At 37.7% G+C, this 23,331-nt stretch overlaps 1 protein-coding gene across 3 annotated transcripts in view; it reads right to left on the minus strand.

The window, feature by feature from the left end:
• The window catches only part of csmd1 (CUB and Sushi multiple domains 1), a 1,478,446-nt gene that overhangs the window by 1,012,122 nt on the left and 442,993 nt on the right, over positions 1-23,331 (minus strand). For all 3 annotated transcript variants that reach the window (XM_062969106.1, XM_062969107.1, XM_062969109.1), the window contains exon 3: positions 244-356. In XM_062969106.1, coding sequence (XP_062825176.1) covers positions 244-356 — 113 coding nt within the window. The remainder of the gene's footprint in view (positions 1-243; positions 357-23,331) is intronic.

Below are 23,331 nucleotides of genomic sequence, written 5' to 3' on the forward strand. Positions count from 1 at the left end.
AACAAATTTGAACATAGTCAAAAGTATTTGGAGATATATTACCAATACGTATGTATGACAGCATGTCCTTCTACAATTTGCTTTTAAATCCAATTACTCCATGGGGCGGGGATGGGGGGACAAGGACAGACACTCACAACTTAAATCATAAAAAATGTTCAGATATAAATGTCCCATCACATTTTTCAAAAGTTTTCCAATAGATCTTGAATGTATGTAAAAAGCATTGGTATGGCATCTTACCTTCATATATAACCTTGAATCCCTGGGCACTCACAGCAAAGTCAGTAGTGAAGCAGAGAGTGAGTATAGAACCTGTGCTCACTATAGATGATGGCAGCTGAAATCCAGAAAGCCTAGGGAAAATATTTAAAAATGAGATTAAAAGATGTCCCAATATACAGTAGACTCTCACTTATCCAAGCTAAACGGGCCAGCAGAAGCTTGGATAAGCGAATATCTTGGATAAAAGAAGGGATTAAGGAAAAGCCTGTTAAACCTCAAATTAGGTTATGATTTTACAAATTAAGCACCAAAACATCATGTTATACAACAAATTTGACAGAAAAAGTAGTTCAATATGCAGTAATGCTATGTAGTAATTACCGTATTTACGAATTTAGCACCAAAATATCACGATATATTGAAAACATTGACTACAAAAATGGCTTGGATGATCCAGAGGCTTGGATAAGCGAGGCTTGGATAAGTGAGACTCTACTGTATGTTATTACTGTGGCAGTAATTACAAATAACAATAGCAACAAAATACTAATAGCAGTGCTTAAACTGTTCTGCTGCCATCTTGCATTTTTCATACTAAGTAATTTAGCACAATTTGGAAAAAAATGAATTACCTTTCTAAATGTTCGAGTTTTCTAAGGTAATATTCAGGTAATGTATCCATCTTATAAGAAATGCTAATTACCCCCCCCCCCCTTTTATTTTATTATGTACAGGTCTGCACCAATCCAGATTTACCAAAATATGGGTTTCACCTAGAAAATGAATATGCTAATTTCAAAAGGAGCTCAATAGAAGCATATCAGATGAATTCATAATTGTTTGAAAAATGATGCTAAAAAATACCATCAGTTTTTTGAAAGAATTATTGAGTGGAGTGTCTCAGAGTCCTTTCTTAGGACCACTTTCTTTTTTAAAAAAACAAACAAATAACTTAGATAATTTTAATCCACAGTTATATGTTATTTTAGATAATGTGATGTATTTTTACATATATGCGAGGCATTGAATTTTGCCATTTATTACGTTGTAAACTGCTTTGAGTCCCCCCAAGGGTGAGAAAAGTGGTATAGAGATGCAATAAATAAATAAATAAATAAATAATGAGGTGGAGGGAATTTTTATCAAATTTGCAGATAGAATAAAACTGAGAGGGGCATTTAATAGTGTTTTCTGTGCAAAATTATTTTTCAGAAAAATGATATTTTCTCCATAAAAATGTTAAAATTTTAAATTTCAGAATAGTCATGAACTGCAAAGATTACCACTTGTCCAGGGTTGTCATGGTTTCCTGACACTTGAGAAACATGTTTTTCTAATTATTTTCTAACCATTAAAATATCCTATCCATCCCTACCTCAGACCTTTAAAATCACCTCTAATGTTTGGAGTTTTGTTCATAAATGCTGTCTTAGGGGGGCATTCCAAAACCAGCTAAAATGAGGGGTGAAGTTTGAATTTGACTATCAGATGCTTAGGACAGGGCTTCTTAAACTGTGGATCCCAACCTCAATGAAGTCCCCTTCATGCAATGAAAGGGTCACAAAAATTTGGCAACAGTAAAAGGTTTCTGAGCACCACCTATTTACACAAATCTGTTTGATACAGCCGACACATATGGTGGATTTTGCTGTAAATGCTTCAGCTGTACTCCACAAAAAGGTAAATTGGCCTGTTTAGCATGCCTTGTAAATGTTTGATTTTTATACCTCTTTTAGATACCTATAGACCTGGAGGTCACTTAAGAATTTCTCAGGCTGAATGGGATTACGAGTGGAAAAGGTTTAAGAAGTCCTGGCCTAGAATATTGCTTTCAGTTGTTGCCAGTAGTGTCAGTGTGGTGAGGCTCTGGCAGAGTTCAAATTGGCCCATCAAACCTTGAAAACATATGTATAAGTATGTCTTTCTTGGTCTATATATTGGGCCTCATCACATTACCAATTTAAGCATCCTAAGATGTTTGCCAGCCAGTTGAGGGAGGGATGGGTATGCAGTTCATCAAACGATATCCCTCAACTTCTGGCGGGTGCCCTGCCTCCACCTCGTGTGGAAGCATCCTAGGAAGGTTCCCATGTTGTGCTGGCTCCAATGGGAGCCAGCATACTTCTGCCCTGGCTAGACAATGCTTCCCACTTGCTGGTGAAATGGCATCTGGGGGAGGAGGAGGTTGATAACATTCTAAATATTACGAAGCCTAGAGCCATTGTTCTGAATCATGTGAAGAGATTATCGGGTTAGTAATATACAGAACTATTCATGTGGTTCAGCACTGCTTTTGACAACTAAACCATTCACATAACATGCATACAATGACTTAGGCTCCTTCCACACAGCTGAATAAAATCCCACATTATCTGCTTTGAATTGGAATTAGTGGCAGTGTGGACTCAGATAACCCAGTTCAAAGCAAATATTGTGGAATTTTTGTCTTGATATTCTGGGTTATATGGCTGTATGGAAGGGCCCTTAGAGACTTAAACAAAGAACTATAACTTAATTGGAGTCAGCTAAACTTGTGTAAAGAAAGAGTGTATAAGACGGAATTGTGAACAAAAGGACCAAAACAAAACTCTGCACTGATATTCCCAGTTCCAATTCCAATATCCCAAATGCATATAGTATCATTAACTATTACTATATTTACTATGTACCTTTTGTTTCCTTCTCCATAGTCTTTCTATAGTCTTCTACAAATTTTCTTCTCAAGACTGTGATCAAAGGCATATCCCAATAGGACTCAACACTCCATATTAGTAACATGACAAGATGTTCTAAAACTAGTATAGTATTTTATAAAGCAGAGATAACTTGATAATGCTCTACGATGAGGTAGTGGCTGGCCAATTCTAAAAAAGCTACATCCTCATGTTTTCATATTTGTTTGATATACTTCATATGCACACATCAAATGCTGAATTTCAGGACACATTTATGTAATACTCTTGTGGCTGTAGCTTGATCTCATATTACCTTAGTAAATATTTCCAGCTTTAGGATGTCTTCCTATCGGGATGAATAATATTGACAAATGACTGCTGATTTGCCTTTGATTTGCTGCAGGATTAGATTTCAGTCAACACATTTTATGTGAAGTCATTCTGATGACTGTGACTTTTTTCCTTCTCTTTTTGAATTACTTAGGTAAAAGGTAAACAAATGTTAAATGTCTATGTGGTTATTTCAAGAATAATACTGCATAAATGCTTACGCTAATGTAAAAATAAAGTCACAATGCAATAACAGGTGTTAATTAAGAACAGTACAGTTTAACTATTAATTCACTATTAATTTTTACACTGCTTCCATGTTTAAGATGTAAATACTTCATCGTAGAATCATAGAATCATAGAATCATAGAATAGTAGAGTTGGAAGAGACCTCAAGGGCCATCTAGTCCAACCCCCCGCTAAGAAGCAGGAAATCGCATTCAAAGCACCCCCGACAGATGGCCATCCAGCCTCTGCTTAAAAGCCTCCAAAGAAGGAGCCTCCACCACGGCCCGGGGGAGAGAGTTCCACTGCCGAACAGCCCTCACAGTGAGGAAGTTCTTCCTGATGTTCAGGTGGAATCTCCTTTCCTGTAGTTTGAAGCCATTGTTCCGTGTCCTAGTCTGCAGGGCAGCAGAAAATAAGCTTGCTCCCTCCTCCCTATGACTTCCCCTCACATATTTGTACATGGCTATCATGTCTCCTCTCAGCCTTCTCTTCTGCAGGCTAAACATGCCCAGCTCTTTAAGCCTCTCCTCATAGGGCTTGTTCTCCAGACCCTTAATCATTTTAGTTGCCCTCCTCTGGACGCTTTCCAGCTTGTCAGCCTCTCCCTTCATCTGCGGTGCCCAAAACTGGACACAGTATTCCAGGTGTGGTCTGACCAAGGCAGAATAGAGGGGGAGCATGACTTCCCTGGATCTAGACGTTATTCCCCTATTGATGCAGGCCAAAATCCCATTGGCTTTTTTAGCTGCCGCATCACATTGTAGGCTCATGTTTAACTTGTTGTCCACGAGGACTCCAAGATCTTTTTCGCACACACTGCTGTCAAGCCAGGCGTCCCCCATTCTGTATCTTTGATTTCCATTTTTTCTGCCGAAGTGAAGTATCTTGCATTTGTCCCTGTTGAACTTCATTTTGTTAGTTTCGGCCCATCTCTCTAGTCTGTCAAGATCATTTTGAATTCTGCTCCTGACTTCTGGAGTGTTAGCTATCCCTCCGAGTTTGGTGTCATCTGCAAACTTGATGATCGTGCCTTCTAACCCTTCGTCTAAGTCGTTAATAAAGATGTTGAACAGAACCGGGCCCAGGACCAGTACCGATGATCCCCCTTCTGTTTAGTTCCGTTTTGCCGAGAATTGCCAGTAAAATGGAAGGTGTGTGTGGCACCTCGCTGCAACCTCTGCACCCCCTCCCTCTTTCTTCCATCACATGGGGACATTGGGACAAGGTTTATTGGCACCCTGTCCCTGCCCCATCAGAAGAAGGGAAAGGGCCAACACTGTGGGTAGCTCCATTGGAGCTACCCAAAAGACACCTTATCTTTCATTGTTGGCGAGGAAACATCTTGCAATGCTTCCCCACCACTTCGGCCATGAATGGGGTGGGGCCATGGCCTACATCATGTGATGGCACTCAGCAGGCCCCATGGCCGAAGAGGAGCAAGGAGCCCAAACCCCCAGTGTGATGAGGTGATAAGAGTCAGGCTATACAAGTTCCCTAAATTGAAACAATATAAAATCCAGTATTAGCCGAATCAGTATAGTTGATTTTATTATTCAAAATGAATCACGTTTCTGTAATCAGATCCAAAAAAATAAATAACTACGATGCTGTTTCAAGCATTACTTTCATTTCCTACTCAAAATGAATGACTAGCTATGTAGCATTTTTTTTTCTCTTCAGTGCTTAATTTTTTATTAGTGGTTTTCCAGGAAAGTGACACACGAACGAAATTGAAAATATAAAAAATACATATAAAAACAATAACAAACGTAGACTTCGTGCTCTCCACAGTGAATTAAACCATAGAAAAACAAAACAAAAAACCAAAAAGAAACAAACCAAGGACATAAAATAGAAAAAAAAAATAAAAATAAGGAAAAACAAGACAATGGATGGAAACACAAGACTACATATATGGACAATGTGTGAATATGTGTGTGTGTGTGTGTGTGTGTGTGTGTGTGTATATCACACCATACACCTTAACCCCTCCCCAGTGTACATATATATCGACTTCCATCTAAATCCTGCTGACCTTACTGATTTATATCTCAAATTGTAATTTGTCTTGTACATTACACCCAGCCTCCACTTAATATGTGTTTTCTAGATTTATATTTTAAATCAGAATTTTAACATTCACACTCTTTAAGTAGTCCTTGTTAGCCTATCCATATTCATAATCTCTAGAATTTTGGTGTACATTTGTTGATTTCCAGGGTGTTTTTCCATAACTTAGCATTCTTGCGGCTGTGGTCAAGTAATTAAATAGAGTTTCTTTATTTTTATCTACCTTGATATCTATTATTCCTAATAAATAATATTTTGGGTCCATTTTATATTGATTTGTAGCATTTTTTGAATTTTTTATATATCTTGGCCCAATATTTGCTTTTTTACATGACCACCAGCAGTGGAAGAAAGTACCATCTTTGTCCCCACATTCCCAACATTTATTGGATACTTTTTATAATATTTGGATAGTTTTTGGGGAGTCAGATAGTTTCTATAGAATATTTTGAACCAGTTTTCTTTTATATCTGCGGCATAGGTTAATTTCAATCTATAATTCCACGCTTTTTCCCATTCATCAATTTTTATAGGTCTTCCTATGTTACTTACCCACTTTACCATACAGTCTTTAATAGTTTCCGTCTCTGTTGCCCATTCCAATATCTTTTTATAGATATTGGTTATAACTTTCCTATCCATTTTCATTATTTTATCCCAAAATGTTTCTTTTTCTTCAAATCCAAATTTATTGTCCTTATTATATATTTCTTTAATTTGCAAGTATTGAAACCATCCCACTTTTTTAAAATCTTTGATTAATCTCTTCTAAACTTTTTAATTCATAATTGCTCATATTTTTTTCCAACAACTCTCTATATTTTGGCCAAATGTCACCTCCAATTTCTCTCCTGTGAAATGCTTCCATTGGGGATATCCATAAAGGAGTCTTTGAAAAAATATTTCTTTTATATTTCTCCCAGATTTTTATTAGTGAAGATCTGATAATGTGAATACTAAAGGTTTTCTCAATTGATTTTTTACTGTACCAGATGTATGCGTGCCACCCCGCTCTTAGATTTGCTCCCTCTATTGCTAAAATTTTGGATTTTTGAAGGGTTGTCCAATCTTTTAGCCAGGATAAGCCGCATGCATCATGGTCCATTTTTAGATCAGGTAGTCCCAGACCTCCTCTTTTCCTTTCACCAATCATATTGATCTTTTTAATTCTAGGTTTTTTCCCTTGCCATATAAATTTAGATATGTCCTTATTCCAGTTCATGAATTTCTTAGTTTTTCTTATAATGGGAATGTTTTGGAAAAGGAAGAGCATTTTGGGGAGAATTGTCATCTTAATCACCGCTACCCTCCGTAAAAGGGATATTTTTAATGATTTCCATTTTTCTATGTCTCCCTTTATTACCTTCCATACAGAATCGTAATTATTTTCTATTAATTTGTTATTTTTTGCTGTTAGAATAATACCTAAATATTTAATTTTATTTCTGATTTGTAGCCCCGATATCTCTTTTTGTTCTTCCTATCATTTTTTGTCATATTTTTAGTTAATATCATGGTTTTATCCCTATTCATTTTAAGACCTGAGGCTTCCCCAAATTTTCTAATTTTGTCTAACCAATCCTTTATTGTATTTATAGGGTCCTCAATTATACAAATTAAATCGTTGGCGTAAGCTCTAATTTTGTAGTGGAATTTTTTAAAGTTAGTACCCTTTAATTTGTTATCTTCCCTAATATTTTTGAGAAGTATTTCAATTGAGAAGACGAACAGGAGAGGAGACAGTGGGCATCCCTGCCTGGTACCTTTGAAGATTTTAATATTTTCTGAATCCAATGTATTAATTTTGATTTTCGCTTCTTGTTTATCATAAATCTTATTTATTGCATTTATAAATTTATGCCCCATGTCTAATTCTCTAATCAATAATTATAATTATGCTATGTAGCATATTTACTTATTTTCACACTACTATATTTGTTCATGTTAACTGGTCCTCCTATCAGCAAACTAAATGAGACAATATCAGCTATCTGTATTTTAGTAGTTAAAACTGGTTGATGCAGGAAGAATGGGCAAACTGAATTGGATTTTTAAAAAACTAAAATGGATTGATCCACTTCTAGTTTGTCATTTTTTTCCTGCTATATCCCATGCAAATATTTAATTTGCAGTGGAAAACAATCAGGCACTATACTGATATTTTGTAAACATCACTGTAGTTTTGTTCAGTCAAAAGGATTGTTCTGAGGAAAGGGCAGCATGTTATTATTCCCCATTTTAAGCAAATACACTACAAAAGTTCTCCCACTCCCCACAATATACAGTAGATATCTTTTTCAAAGTGAGCAAACCCACATTTTTCGCTGACAGAGACAGTATCAAAGTTTTTGGTTTGTATTTGAATTGTTTTACCTATATTGATAAATAGTCATTACAGTAATGTGTTCAACAGCAGCAGCTCTCCTAATTTTTAAAAAGATAAAGAAAACATAAAAGGTAAGCCCCCAGTCCCTAAAAGTCTTCTTAAAATAGTTTTCATCCTTTCACCCCTTCCTCTTTCATCACTTCCTTCCACATATCCCATGAAAATATAAAGAAAAGACATGTACAAAGGTCATCTCCCACTTTCAAAGCTTTGTGATTCTGATATATTTTTAATAATTTGTTTATTTCCCATTTTAAGACATCTTGAATATCGTAAAATATGTACAGCCTTTGTAAGTAGAGATGGTCACACTTCCCAAGCTCCCATAGAGAAGCTGAGAAATTTTTCCTCTTGAAAAAAACAAACAAACTGGGAAGTCATCAACCATTCCTTCTTTCCTCATACCCAATACAAATGTGTAGGGCATTTCTATAGTCTCTTTTTCCCCTTGAGGTTTAGAGAAATAAAAGAACCTTCGTTGGCAAAGGCTTTCATGGCCAGAATCACTGGGTTGCTGTGAGTTTTTCGAGCTGTGTGGCCATGTTCCAGAAGTATTATCTTCTGACATTTTGCCCATATATATGGCAGGCATCTTCAGACCCTCTGAAGATGCCTTCTATTTATGTGGGTGAAACGTCAGGACAGAATGCTTCTGGAACATGGCCATACAGCCTGGAAGACTCACAGCAACCCAATAAGAGAACCACTGTAACTCACAAAGATTACTGAAGACCAACTGAGCGAAACCAAGGCTAACATAAGTTGTGGTGAATCCAGCCAAGGAATGCTGGACATTATTTAGAATGTCCTGAGCCCTATATTTGTCTCTGGATCAAATGAGGTTTGGATCTGGCATCTCTGCTCTCACCTTCCCTCCACTCTTTCTCTACCTTCCTGCACTGATTCTTCCAATGGTTGTAGAGGATTTGTGTTAACATACCCCTCTTCTTGCCAATCCTTAAGCTTAGCTGGTCTGAGATACTTGAAAATATGCCTCAACATATGCCTGATCCTAAACTAGTGTCTGCCATCTGTAGTGGACTGGATGGGGGCAAATAAATTGAAACTTAATCCAGGCAAGACAGAGGTACTCCTGGTCAGTCATACCAGGGATATGGATTAAGTCTGTGCTGGATGGGGTCACACTTGCCCTGAAGACACAGGTTTGGGGGTCCTCCTGCAACTCAACACTAACCTGGAGACTAGGTGTTGGCGGTGTCAACATTTTTGTTATTATTATGTTATGTATTATGTTGTTATAATCCACCAACTGCACGTGTTCCTGAGAAGCCAGATCTGGTCATGGTGTTACATGACTTAGTTACATTCCATCTTGATTACTGTAACACACTCTGTATGAGGCTGCCTCTAATGAATGCTTGGAAGCTTCAACTGGTCCAAATAGCTGAAGCCAGGTTGCTCACTGGGGCTGGCTACAGGGAGCGGACAACTCCCTTGTTGCAGCCAGCCGGTTACCGGGCACAATTCAAAGTGCTTGTTATGACCTTTAAGGCCCTAGATGGTTCAGGTCCAGGCTATTTGGCCAATCATATCCTTGTATATGAACCTGCCTAGGCCCTGAGAACTTCAGGAGAGGCCCTTTTCTTGGTCTCAACTCCATCTCAAGCTCAATTGATGGGAATGAGAGAGAAGGCCTTCTTGACGGCTGCCCCTCAACTCTGGAACTCTTTGCCCAGGGAAACCAGAATGGCCTCCTCCCTGCAGTTCTTCAGGCAGCAGGTTAAAATCTTTTTATTCAGCCCAGCTTTTAAAGAACTTTTAAGATTGTCAGGAACTGTTGATTTTATATGCTTTTGATGATGTTTAGTACTGTTTCAATACTTGCATATTTGTATATTTTAAGTTGTATTGCAATGCTTTTAGTTATGAGCCACTTTGAGTCTCCATATGGAGAGAAAAAGCAGAATATAAATAAATAATCATTTTTTCATGTCAGGAGCGATGTGAAACTGCAAGTCACTTCTGATATGAGAGAATTGACCGTCTGCAAGGACGTTGCCCTGGGCACGCCCGGATGTTTGATGTTTTATCATCCTTGTGGGAGGCTTCTCTTATGTCCCCGCATGGAGCTGGAGCTGGAACTGAGAGAAAGAGCACATCCAAGCTCTCCCTGGGTTGGATTCGAACTGGTAACCTTCAGGTCAGCAACCCAACCTTCAAGTCAGCATTCTTGAGATTAGCTTTAACAATCCTCTGCACATTGTTCTTGATGCAGTATGATCCCTTTATCCATGGATTTCATGTCTGTGGTTTCACTTATCCTCATTCCAAAAATATATCCCACTTTGAAGTCTTTTGTGGGCCTCTCTAGGTCATTCAGTGCTATTCTATGGTATGCTTATTGACCAAAATGTTTATGGACCTAACTAAGTCCTCCAGTGGTATTCTATTGCATACTTTTGCCCCAAGTATAGTAAAAAATAAGGGTGTGGAATTATCTGTGGTCAGAGGCAGTTCAACCACCAGGCCAACTAGGCACTTGCCTGTGACGCCATCTTGTAAGGCTTCCTTCCACCGGTTGTAGCGGCTGGAGAGTGCGCTCGCTGCCCTGAAGGCAGGCCCACACCGGCATGGGCCCACTCTGTGTGCTGGTGTGCGCCCGCCCTGCATGCCACCGTGCACGCTCTACAAAAGGCTGCTGCTGCCATTTGCCGAGGGGTGACGAAATTTGGGGGGGCACAAAAATTCTCTTTGCCTACTCCTGAAAATTGCCTAGGGACGGCTCTGTCTGTGGTTTTAGGAAGCCAATGGGAATCTTGGAATATATCCTGCACAGGGATGAGAGTCAAACTGTACTTGCTGAATCTAAATTAACTGCACCTACAGCTGAATGCTAGTGACTACTGTGACCTTAAAGTAGCTTGCATTCATGTCTAAATCCTGGGGAAGTGAGCTATATTTGCAACAGCAGTTTAGAGGCAAACAACTATTTCTTCAGGAATTTCACCAAGTACCCAACCAAATGTGCACAACACCATATAGTTATGATTTGAATATTGGCTGACAGTAAACAGGGGCAAGGTATTGCTGATTCAATACTTTCAGCATATAATTTCTGATTTATAAGAAATACAGATTTCATGGGCTTTTTTGCAGTTGTTTTTATTTTTAGTCCCAAAACTCTCTCCTATACCATTCTCAACCCATTGATGTTGCCAGTAGATACTTGAAAGTTACTTGGTTAGGCACTGAATATTTGAAAATTATATTACAAAGTAAAAAGAGATAGTAAAGTACTACTTTACTTTTTCATTAGAAGTAGCTCCCAAGTGATCATTGCTCATTTTTCAGTTGAGATATAAAGCCATATCCCAAATTAAAATTGTTTACATGCCAAACACACCACTTAGGGATTTGATGCCTATTTCATGCACATTGGTGCCTTCAAGGGTTTGGGGGATTTTTAGCATGCAGATTATCATATTTGTCTACTTGAAAATAATATGAGGAAGTTCCTTAACAATTAAACCTTAAATGTTAAGTAAAGCAAGTGTCAAGAAGACAAAATCTGTTCAAATCCCATGGCAGTTGGTGTGCTTTTGCTTTTTAGATCTCTGATAATTAGATAAACTCACATTGCCTCAGGCAAAGCTTGAAATACTGTAATTTCCTTACTTTCAAAACCAGGTACTGAGGAACAAAGCAATATCCAAGGCTCACCTATTTGTATTCAGAGGAAATTAATGTCAGGACTTGAATGGGGCTTGACTTCCAGCTTTGTATGTCCACATTAATTTAATATTACTTGAACAAATGGAAGAATGTGAAAAAAATGCAAGACAGATACCCCCCCTCCCCCATTTTATGGACTTCCTTCTCTCATTATCTATTGTGACTCATTGCCATCTTTTACCTCCTAATCAGAGGTTGGAAAAATTAATTTTCATCTCCCAGAATTCTCCAGTTAACATGATCACAGTTAAATAAATGCATGCCCGACTGTTCCTGTTCACTCGTGTAAAATGCTATACATTGGAGATGATGAATGTGTTCACTTTCAATGCCAGGCTCTCCTTGGCTAGAGGTCCTTCTGCAGCCATATAATCCAGAATATAATCCACAATATCTTCTTTGAACAGGGTTATCTGAACCCACACTGCTACATAATCCAATTCAATGTGGATTTTATACAGCTGTATGGAAGGAATCTAAGATATATCGAACCTGAGGGAGGTTATGAAAAGACCTCAGTTGGAGATGTGTGATGATTATCTGTCCAAAGTACTGAAAGCAATCTTTCTGAGGGCCCTTCCACATAGCCCTATATCCCAGAATATCAAGGCAGAAAATCCCACATAATCTGAATATCAAGGCAGAAAATCCCACAATATCTGCTTTGAACTGGGTTATATGAGTCCACACTCAGATAATGTGGGATTTTCTGCCTTGTGTGGAAGGGCCCTGACTGATCTTATTCATGAAGGACATTCTGAACTTACACTGTACTTCCCCTTTTTTGTGGCATAGAACACAGAACACATATTATACTTGGTGATTTCTACTCAGTTGATCAGTAAGATATGCTAATTATAATGCATATCTCTTGTGGGATTCGCTCCTTTGAAATACAACACTTAGAGCAGTGGTTCTCAATCTGGGGTCCCCAGATGTTTTTGGCCTTCAACTCTGAGAAATCCTAACAGCTGGAAAACTGGTTGGGATTTCTGGGAAATGTAGGCCAAAAACATCTGCTTTTTACTAAAGTGATTTCTTTCACTTCACTCCATGATGTTAAAAATAAACGAATACTGACAACCATTTTCTGAAATCATAGGTAACCCTTTCTTTTTCTTAGGTTTGATACTATCCTGGCTAGCTGAGAGTATCTAGAGAGGAAATCAATTTGTTCCTTTATGCAACTTGCATGTTTTTACCTTTCTGTCTAGGATTTGACCACAAGTTGAGGGCAAGGATAGGAAAAATTAAACTCTGCCTTACAGTGAGAAGTTCCAGGTAGCTGTTTTAATTCCTTGATCAAGAAATTTTAAATCTCTCAAATGTGTCGCCCCCCCCCCCCCCCGATGAAGAGTCTTAAGAGCTAGTGCAGTGAGATTTTACTAGTTTATGGTTAACTTATCAAATACATGAACTTTGAATTTCCTGTGATTTTTATCGTAAAGAAGAAACAATGACAACAGAGCTGAGAAATTTGTAATGAAATTGTTTAATTGTATGTTATGAGAGTTAAAAGAATCTTGCTAATGTGTTGGTTTGTGCAGGTCATGATTGCTACTGTATCCTTTCATAAGAGTGTTCAAGTTTTGGTCACTACACTATATTATTAGAGAACATAAAGTATTATTATTGGAAATTTGTCAATGATTTAATGGTTCAAAGAGATCACTTTTGGATAGAAGAGAAGTAGACTGCTTTTAATGGAAATTGTACGTACATACTGATTAAATTGACCCAATTTAATTGGAAATAATGTAATTGTAATGCATAATCCACTTAATTTAAAAGTGGCCATACTTTACGAATTAATCTGGAAAAAATAAATTTCCAATTGTAGCCCATTTTTTATTACAGGAGAATATCATTTAAAAAAGAAAGCTGATATTTTCACAACCTGCTTACTAGGGTTGTCCAAATATTCGTTATGTTTCTCGTTTCGTAATTATTTCGGATTGTTCTCGTTTTTTGAAACGAATATTGAAACGTTTTCCCTGGGCGCAACTGGCAATGTAATTCGAACCATCATTGGCCCATTCTCTAATTGTTTCTTAAATTTTTTAAAAAAAATTTCCTTCCAATTTTTTTTTAATTTTTTTTAAAAATTATTATTTTTTTGTTTCTGCAAGCTAACATGAATGGGAGCCTAGCGCAGCCTAACATGGCTACCGCTCCCTGGCCAATCAGAGACTTCCACAATGGCTGAAAAAGGTGGGGGCTAGCGTTCTCCACGTGGAGGATCTCTATAAAAATCCCTTCCCCAACTGAGCCAAGCCATTCTGGGCTAGGATACCGAGGAGAGAGGGTGGTTTGCGCGTGCTGGGAAGCTGCTTGCTTGCTTGGGGGAGAGAGGGCAAAGTGACTGGGGGTAGAGTGTCTGTTGTTGCTGGTTCGATATTGTGGGTTTTTTTTTTTTTTGGGAAATTGGCTTGGGGCTTGTGGCAGAGTCCTTGCTGTGGCTTTAGGGAACTTTTATTTTCTAAAGGACATCTGCGTTCCGTCAAGTGCAGAGCTTGGGGTGCTTTACTTTTCTACTCCAGAGGGAGTCCCTTTGCCTTTCTGTTTTCTTTTTTGGAATTTAGCAATCACCACATCAGCCCTTCTTTGCAATCCTGAAAGGGGGGGGAACTTGAAAATAATAGTTTCCAAAGGACGTCTGCGTTCCTGCAAGTGCATTGCTTCCCTCCCGCTCCGTTTGTAATCCCAAGCCGCCGGGCTGAGTGTTATTGCAGCAATCACAAAGACACACATTGTTTTCAAACCTAAAGGGTACATTGGAAGAAATAGTTTCTAAAGGACGTGGGGCACCCGCCAAGGCATTGCTTCCCTCACACTCCATTTCTATTCCCAAGCCTTGGGCTGAGTTTTATTTCTGCAATCACAAAGTCAGACATTGATTTGATTCAATAGAGGGTCCAGAGCAATTTATAGTTTCCAGAGGACGTTGCCAATCCTGTCAAGGCATTGCTTGGCGTGTGCTGCATTTCTAATCCAAAGTCTACACAAGTAGAAGAGGGACTTTTACAGTGATAAGAACCCAATTGAACAGGAAATAAGACTTTCAAACCAGGAACAGGTTTCTTCAAATATTGAAAAATAGTGTATTATAAAAAGTTATGAAAATTTGCCAAAAATCATAGGAGACAGGAAACATTCTGCAATTTGTTGAGCAAAGAGTGTGGAATGTGTTCTCCCACTGTACCAAATTTGATGAGAATAGCTCAAGAAATGAGGGCAGGAGAGCCCCAGAAATGTCCCCCCGGTTTCCTGTTTTTTGGCGATTGCGCATGCGCGTCCGCCATTTTAGAAACATTTTAGAAACATTACGAATTTTCAGAAATATCCGAAAATTTTGGGTGAAAAATTAAGAAATAATTTCTATATCGAAGAGCCGGCACCCCCTACTTTAGAAACGAGAATTTAAACATTTTTTCCATCGATCGGACAATCCTACTGCTTACATACTAAGCAGGAAACCACTTTTTTGGCTTTGCATCACACAAAATGTTTGCAGTATTTAACTCCTGAAATAGTTAAATGTGTGTTTTGCATAACACAGTAATACTTATCTGTGAAAATAATGGAAGGTGGGCCTTAAACCTTAGAATATAGGGCAGGCATGGGCAAAAGTTGGCCCTCCAGATGTTTTGGACATCAACTCCCATGATTCCTAATGGCCAGTAGGCTGTTAGGAATTGTGGGAGAAGAAGTTCTAAACACCCGGAGGGTCGAAGTTTCCTCATGCCTGTTCTAGAGCCATTCAATGGATTGCATTTGAGAGAGATAGAGAAAGTATCTGAATGTTCAAGTATTCACAGAAGGCAGAATACATTTCTTCAGCTGGAATCTCAGAATTAGAAGAAGTCACAATGACCATCTAAGCCATTCCTCTGCCATGCAGCTTCTGCACTCCTGAAGAATGTCCATTTAACCTCATCTTAAAGACCTCCAATGAAGGAAATATCCCTTCTTCACCCAAGACAGTGATTTGTTTGGTCAACTAGTTAAAGATGTACCAAGCTGTAGCACTGTCCAGCCAGCAGATTACCCCCTTGTCTACACTACACTAAAATCAAGAGAACCTTGCCAAAGTCTTACTGATATCAAGATATAATACATCCAAAGCATTCCTCTGATCAACCAAGTGTGTAACTCTATCAAGAGATGGGGGAGTGAGTTAGTTTAATAGTGTTTTTGAGAAAGCCATGCTGGTTGTTAGTAATCACAACATTCTTTTCTAAATGTGTATTGACTGTTTAATGATCTGTTTTTAGACTTTTTCTTGGTATCACCATCAAGTTAACTGGGCATAGATACACTGATCTTCCTTTTTGCCCTTTTTAAAGATTGGGACATTATTCTATTCCAATCATCTGGAACTTTGTCTATCCTCCAAGCATTCTCAGATATTACTGATAATGGTTCTGAGATGACATCTGCAAGTTCCTTCAGTAGTTTTGGACACTCTTTATCCTGCGCTAAAGACTGGAATTCATTATGGTATAATAGCTGTATCAAGATAATTGTATAAGGATAGCAAATCTATATTAGTATTCTGAGCACCATGAATATTACTCATCAGAAGTCATCAGTGTGTTGTAGTCTTTATGTATTATCTAAAGCAAAATACTGTGCAATGTTTTAGTTTCATGTCTCTAAGATTATTACTAGTAGTAGCAGCAGTGACAATAGTAGTACGTGTAGTATACTGTGCCAGCAATATGCCTTGTTAGAATGACACTCCAGAAAATATTTCATTATAAGTACAACAGAAGAGGAACAGAAGAACAGAAGAGAAGAGGAAAGGCTTGGAGAATATGGTATTACAGTAATTAAAGGTATGCTTCCCTTTTGGACAAAGGCTTTGGTCCACTTTGAAAGCATTCAGACCACTTCAGCCCAAAAGTGCCACTTGTCTAGAGTAAAGGAACCTGTTCTTAAAGATTCAGTTTTGCTTCAGATATGTAGCTTTAGCGATTTATAAGCTCACATTCAATACTATTTGACCATCCCTTAGGAGTTAACCTGGCAGAGGATATTCATAACTCCTTAAATACTACATTTATCCTTATGAAGTTAGAATGACACTATGCAATACACTGAGTGCATATCTAGAAGAGATGCTCCCTCAAAAGTCGTCAGAACATCACTAGACTCACTTTTCTTCATCTGCCTTTTGTGTATCATATCTCATTCTCCATAAATTGCTCGCCAAAACACATTTTGGGAAGCTAGACCCTTTTAAGCCTTACAAAGTTTATAGTTTTATCTTGCATCTGTGTCAAAAATTCATTTTTTAATATAAGGAAATAAGTAATTGGTCAAGTTTATGTTATCTCTTAGGTTTTTAAAATTTATTTCTCTTCTCCATCCCCCACGGAAACCTCATACTCACCTTTCCCTGAATAACTCTCTCCACTATATTAGCAATTATAGGTGGGTAGTTATATATATATAGGCTTGTCTTGAGCTGGTATTTACAATGGCATGAGAACCTGGATGCACTTCAAAAGTGAGCTCTTTTGCTTCTGATGCAAATTGCTAATTTATGTTCACCTTTAGAGCAAAGTAACAGCATGGTAATGCAATGCCAGCAGAAAGGTTAGACATTGACTGTCTATCCATCTTCCACAAACATGTTCATTATTTTGCCTTTTTTATTTTATAAGAACTCTGGCAACAATTATAACAACAGGAAAGATTTCTAGACTATGAAATCAAATGTATATCATCTATATAATTAAGGAAAGTGTGGAACAAATTAAGAACAGAAATAATGACAGTGCTGTTGTGGATAAGTTGTTTATGTCACACATCTTTTTAATGAAGAGTGTTTTACATTTCACAATTACTGACATATTTTTACCATAATCAGCGGGTGATCTTAGATGTTCCGTACATTATTCTTTTTGAATATGTTTAGTAGGACGATATAACATCATAAAACCATATACATAAACATACGTAGAGGAAAGGATCTACATTTTAAAAGTATATTAAAAATAAAACATTTATTTATTAATTTATTTTAGTAGCTACACATAATATAACCTGCTTACTCTATATGACTAATACTTCCACCACTTATTTACTCATATTAAATTTCAAAACTGAAAACTAATATTATAAATCTGCTAATCTTGTTAGTTATTCCTATTGGAAGACTCATATAATGCAGTTCAGTGCAATTAAACTGCATTATAGATGTAGATGGGGGGGCCTTATAACTACAGTACACTGCTCCTCCCATATCTATGGAATTTGGGAGTAATTTGGGAGTCATAAATACAATATAAACAACTAATCATTCTATAACTTAAACCCATTAATCTAGTCTAATTATACAATCCACTCTTTCCATTTGCCATCCTCTTGAACCATTTTGTTTGTTATTTTATTTTATCTTTTGTGAGTTAGCTCTATTCTTCCATGTACTGTAATAACAGCACTGTAACATAATGCAAACCATTTTATATCTTATAATACTTAAATTCTTTATCCATATGCCTGAAAAAGCTATTCTAATTTTAACATTTGATATCATAAGAAATCTTTGTGTACTCATCTTTTGAACATACCACAAATCTGACAGCCACACCTCAAAGTCCATATATGTTAATCCAAAACTATATAAAACCCCAACAATACTCTAACATTGAGACTATTTACATTTCACACCCCAAAGTCCATATATGTTGATCCAAAACTATATGAAATAAGGAGACAAGACATAGAAAATTGAGTTAAATAAGAACCACTTTGACTTATACCCTATTTATTAAATGAGTTGTGGCTGGGAATGCGCATGTGGGGAAACCTGATGTGGATCTAGCTAAGGCCAGATGGCAACCTTTCACCACCTTTTCATTTTATCCCTTGAGTGAAACATCTCATCCTGAAGTCAATCCAAAGCTATGGGATACTCGCCTTGGACAGTCATGTACTGGAAGGGCACTCCCTCCCAAACTCTAGGATTTTATAAGATGAGGTGTCAACTATAGAGAGAATAGAATTAAACGTATTCATTTTCTTTTCTAAACCAATTTACAGACTCAGACATCAAATTCTTGGTAATAATAATACTCTATTTATATCCTGCTGCTATCTCCCCGAAGGGACTCAGGACGGATCACAAAAGCACTCAAAGTGTAATAGTTATAAAATACAACAATAAATAAGAATATAAACAATGACAACGTAAGTTAACTAAACAATTTTACATAAAACATCATATAAACACTTCTTGATTTACAATTTAATTACTTTTCAGACCTTCCCAGAATATTTCACTGCACGTTCCCACCCTGTGAGAATTTGATTTTGAAACAAAAATGACTCATGGAAACAAGGATAGGTGATAAAGCTTCAGAGGAGAACCCTTTTCCCCATGATAACTCTTCCAAAATTGAATTCCTCTTCCAAGGGGTAGATTTTCCTCATTTCCTATTGTTTCGGGAATAACAATGAGTAATCTGTAAGTCAGATGTTTGTAACTTGGGGACTGCCTGCGGTTCCCTTTTATTGATTACTAGCTGTACCCAGACATGCGTTGCTGTGGCCTAGTCTGGTTAAATAGGAAAGCAGCAGAATTCTAAAGATTGCTGCTGAGTGTTAATACAGACAGATAGATGGATGAATTGATATATCTCTTTCTTTTTCTGCCCTCCCTTTGGGGAGAATGAAAGGGGGTGTGGCTTCCACATAGGCTGAAGGGAGAGCCATAGCCCCCCCCCCACCCACCCAGGGAGAGACCCCAGCGGCCCCTCCTGCCTATTATTATTGTTGTATTTGTTTTTAGTGGGTGGGTGGGGCCCCTTCCCAAAGTGCAAGGAAACTCTTCCTAAATGCCTCCCTTTCCTTCCCTACCCTCTCAGTCACTCATCCTCAGGCCTCAGGCCTCCTTGGAGGCCTCTTCCACCTTCATCTCCAAGATGGAGGGAAAGGCTCTTCTTCCTCACCACCACCTTCCTCCCTTTCCTTTCCCCCAGCATTTCTGGTTTTGCCTCAGCCCTTGACATCTCAGCACACCCTTCTCCTTCTTCATTTAACAGTTGTGTGTAGTACAGCAACTGTTGCTTGGTTGTCCAGGAAATGGTGCTGTTTGTTAACCAAAGCATGGTTTTATCTGTCTCAGGTGTGACATGTGTATAATATTAGGTAGGTGAAAACCTTAAAACACTTGCCAGTTCGAATGCTACATTGTGTCCAAATTTCATAGTATTCAGTGAAGTAGTTTGGGAGATATGAGGCTTCTCACAAATGGACATTACATTTTTATTTATATAGATTTTTATTACACATTGTCATGAGGAAGTATTTTGAAGGGTATGATTGGAATTTTATAGTATACAAACAGCCAAATTCCATGTCAGGTTAGATATGGCAAGCTGAAGCAACAATCAATATGAAACCAACACTATCTATGCAATTCAGCATTCTTAATATAGATTCTAGTAAGAAATGCTTAATAATGTACCAATATAGGATTTTCCTGAAAATCAGAATTACTGACCGAATGCATCCAAAACCTCCAAACCCAACTCACTCCAAATGTCTTACTGAAGGCATAGACATATGTCCTTACATAGAAAACAAGATAAAAGAACAACTATGGCGGGCTTTCCAATTATAATACCTACTTTCTCATGAAATAAAAGTATTGATTCTCCCATATTGACATGTTTCTGCAGTACAGAAGGAGGCTAGCTTGGCTGTGAAAGAAACCTCTGGTAAAATTTAATGTGCATTAGTCTTTATTTCATAACAAGTCCCACTGCATTCAGTGGAGCTGATGCTCCTGGAAATGTAACCCTATCATATACCTGCTGCACTGTCCATTCCTTTGGGGCCTTACTAAAGATCTGCTATATCTTTAAACCACAGCATACTATATTTTCACAAGTTTCACATCTTAGAAAACACTATCATGTAGCTTTGCAGGTTATTTCAGCAGCACAGCAAGGCAGATTAGTCCTCAGAGATGGCAGCAATCTGGTTTGTGAAAACAGATCTCTTATTTATCATCCAGGGAAGACAAGGAGCTAAAAGTCTGCTGTCTTTGCAACTCTTATCACAGGCCCTGTCTCCAAAATAACCCATTCCCCATTGCACATCCACAGGCCCTCAGGCTCCCAGAAATCTGAGTTCAAGGAGAAGCTTTCCACTAACATCTTCTCCCCTGGGGCTCCCTTTTGAGATGACAACTGAGAGAGTAGGAAAAAAAGAAAAAAAAAGACGGTGCAAATTGAAGGATACAGCAGGGAGAGAAAGAGGGATGGCTGACATGCTTGAGAAGGGAAGCAGGACATGGAAAAATGTAGGTTTTATGGTCCATTAATCCAACAACATTTTATTGATAGTTCCCATTTGTATATTCCAATTCATGAAAAAAAATGAGCTGTCCTACAAATGGGCCAATACAAATGGATCAACAATAACTGGAAGACCACACATTCCCAACCACTGGTCCTTCTGTCCACCTGCCCCCCCCCCCAGCTATAATATTATCACATTGTGTTCAATGTTTTAAAAATTATCTACATATTTGACTGATTGATATAATTTAGGACTAAGATTACAATTTTATTGATTTCACAGTATACATTCACAGGATTACATTAAAAAAGGTAAAATTCTATGTCCATTTATCTGGGAATAAATGACATAGAACTCAGCATGGCTGCCTTTTGGAGCAGGAAAAAAGAGCACAAAAACTCTAAGTCAGTAACAAGATACTACAGTTTTGACTTATTTGAAAAAAGTGTTTTTTGAAATCATTGGTAGTGATGCTTAACACAATTTCCTCTCAAAGTTATTTCAAATTATATGTGATACCTATAGAATAGGGCACCCCATGATTCAACAGACATATTTAATCATAAATACATCTTTCGTGCTTTGATGAATCCCGTTTGGATAGCATAGCTGGAAAAAGTTAGATTTCTTGACTTCAGTTCCCATAATACTGCAGAATACTTGGGTTTTGTTCATTAGCAATGGAACTCCAAAATGTTTCGTTAACATTATTTAACATCTTTATGTGGTTATGCATATAGACAATGTTCTAAGTGTGGTAAGCAGTGCTGCTAAATATCAATGCAATATCAAAAGAAATTTTAAAAGTATTATATTTTGAACAAATTAAACAAATTAAATTAATTGCTCAACTATTTCAATTAGCATAATATAGCTTTCTCTAGAGAACAATTATCTCTTGTTTAAATACAAATATTTTTAATATGCACCTCATTCGTGTTTGTTTTGTCAACAAAGCAACCACATTGCAGTCTCCCCAAGGTTAATTGCTTGGCTTATTAATGATGCATGATACTAGGATTTAAATACACATGTCTGGCATTTCTTTCACACTTTTTTAAAAAATATGACAGGGCTCTAATCCACAGGAGAATTTCTGTGACCCCCCATGGTTCTCTCCTTAAGGAGTTTATATCTGTGTACTGTACTGGAATACTACTATGCCAAGATCAAATGTGAGAGAGGGGAAATGTACATTCAAAAACTCTCAGAGGGCTCCTGAGATGGAAGGAAATTGATGTAGAAAACAAGTCCATGTTGCTGTGATCACAGGAATACTTCAGGAATTGAATTCCCATCTGCTTGTGAAAAGGTGGAATTTCAATACAGTCTTTGCACACAATAGATTTTTAAAAAATATTCAAGTGGTTATATATCTACTAAGAAAACAATGAAGGGCAATAGACAAATGAAAAGAGTCAGCAGCAGCAAAAACAGAGGGAGGCTGCATGCAGGAGGGAGCAAACGTTTTCTCCACTTTCTTGGACTGCGGCTCTTTGTGAGGAAGGGCAACTGAAGGTCCAATTCACAGTTAGGAAACAAAATCTGTTAAGTCATGGAGACAGCTTACATTTGTACTCTTCTGCTGTTCTTGCTCCTCCCTGCAATCTCTTACAATCACATTTAATTCTATCTAACCTACTACCAAACATCCAGCAGCTCACTGCTTAATTGCTATGTACTGCTGCACAATTTTTCTTGCAGGCTACTCTAAAATATCCCAAGACCAAACATTCATCAACATCTCTGACTCATCTGCTTTAATACTGGCACAGAGAAGACAGAAAACAGGCCAAGCAAGGACAGATAGAATTCTCTGCTTTCAGTTGCCATAATGCAACTGACACATTCTTTCAACATGCGAACCTTAAGGTGTAGACAGTAACATATTTTATATGAAGTTAAAGGGGGCAGGGGATGGTTTTAAAACACATTTTCTCTGCCTCTAAGGGAAATGTTCTAGAATGCAATAGATCTGTCAAAACTAAGGATGTCTGTTTTGTAGCAAGAAATGTCCAAAGCTTGCGTATTTCTTCATAAATGTAGTAGAAAGAACAGGAGAATTCTAGGGTAGGGGGGGACATGCAAGAAAGTGAAATTGATTAATTGCCCATTTAAGCAGAGAGTCTGATGTACTTCCAAGCCTGGTTTTGAAAACCTGGGTATTCAACCTGGGCTAAGGTTGCTTCTACACAGTCACTATAATGCAGCCTGAAGGTGACTCGATGTCAGAGTGTCTAGAAAATGTATACCCCCAATACAAGCCAGAAATAACAGGTTATCCTAAACAGACATTATAAGAGCATCAGTGGATTTCAGAGGATGTTAAGGAAAAAGCCAGTATTTTCCAGCTGTTGCCTATTCTAACTGTGGATACTTTTATTGTTGGATTCTGCTCTTATCCACAAT

This window comes from Anolis carolinensis, chromosome 1 (assembly GCF_035594765.1).
Source record: "Anolis carolinensis isolate JA03-04 chromosome 1, rAnoCar3.1.pri, whole genome shotgun sequence".
NCBI lineage: Eukaryota > Metazoa > Chordata > Lepidosauria > Squamata > Dactyloidae > Anolis > Anolis carolinensis.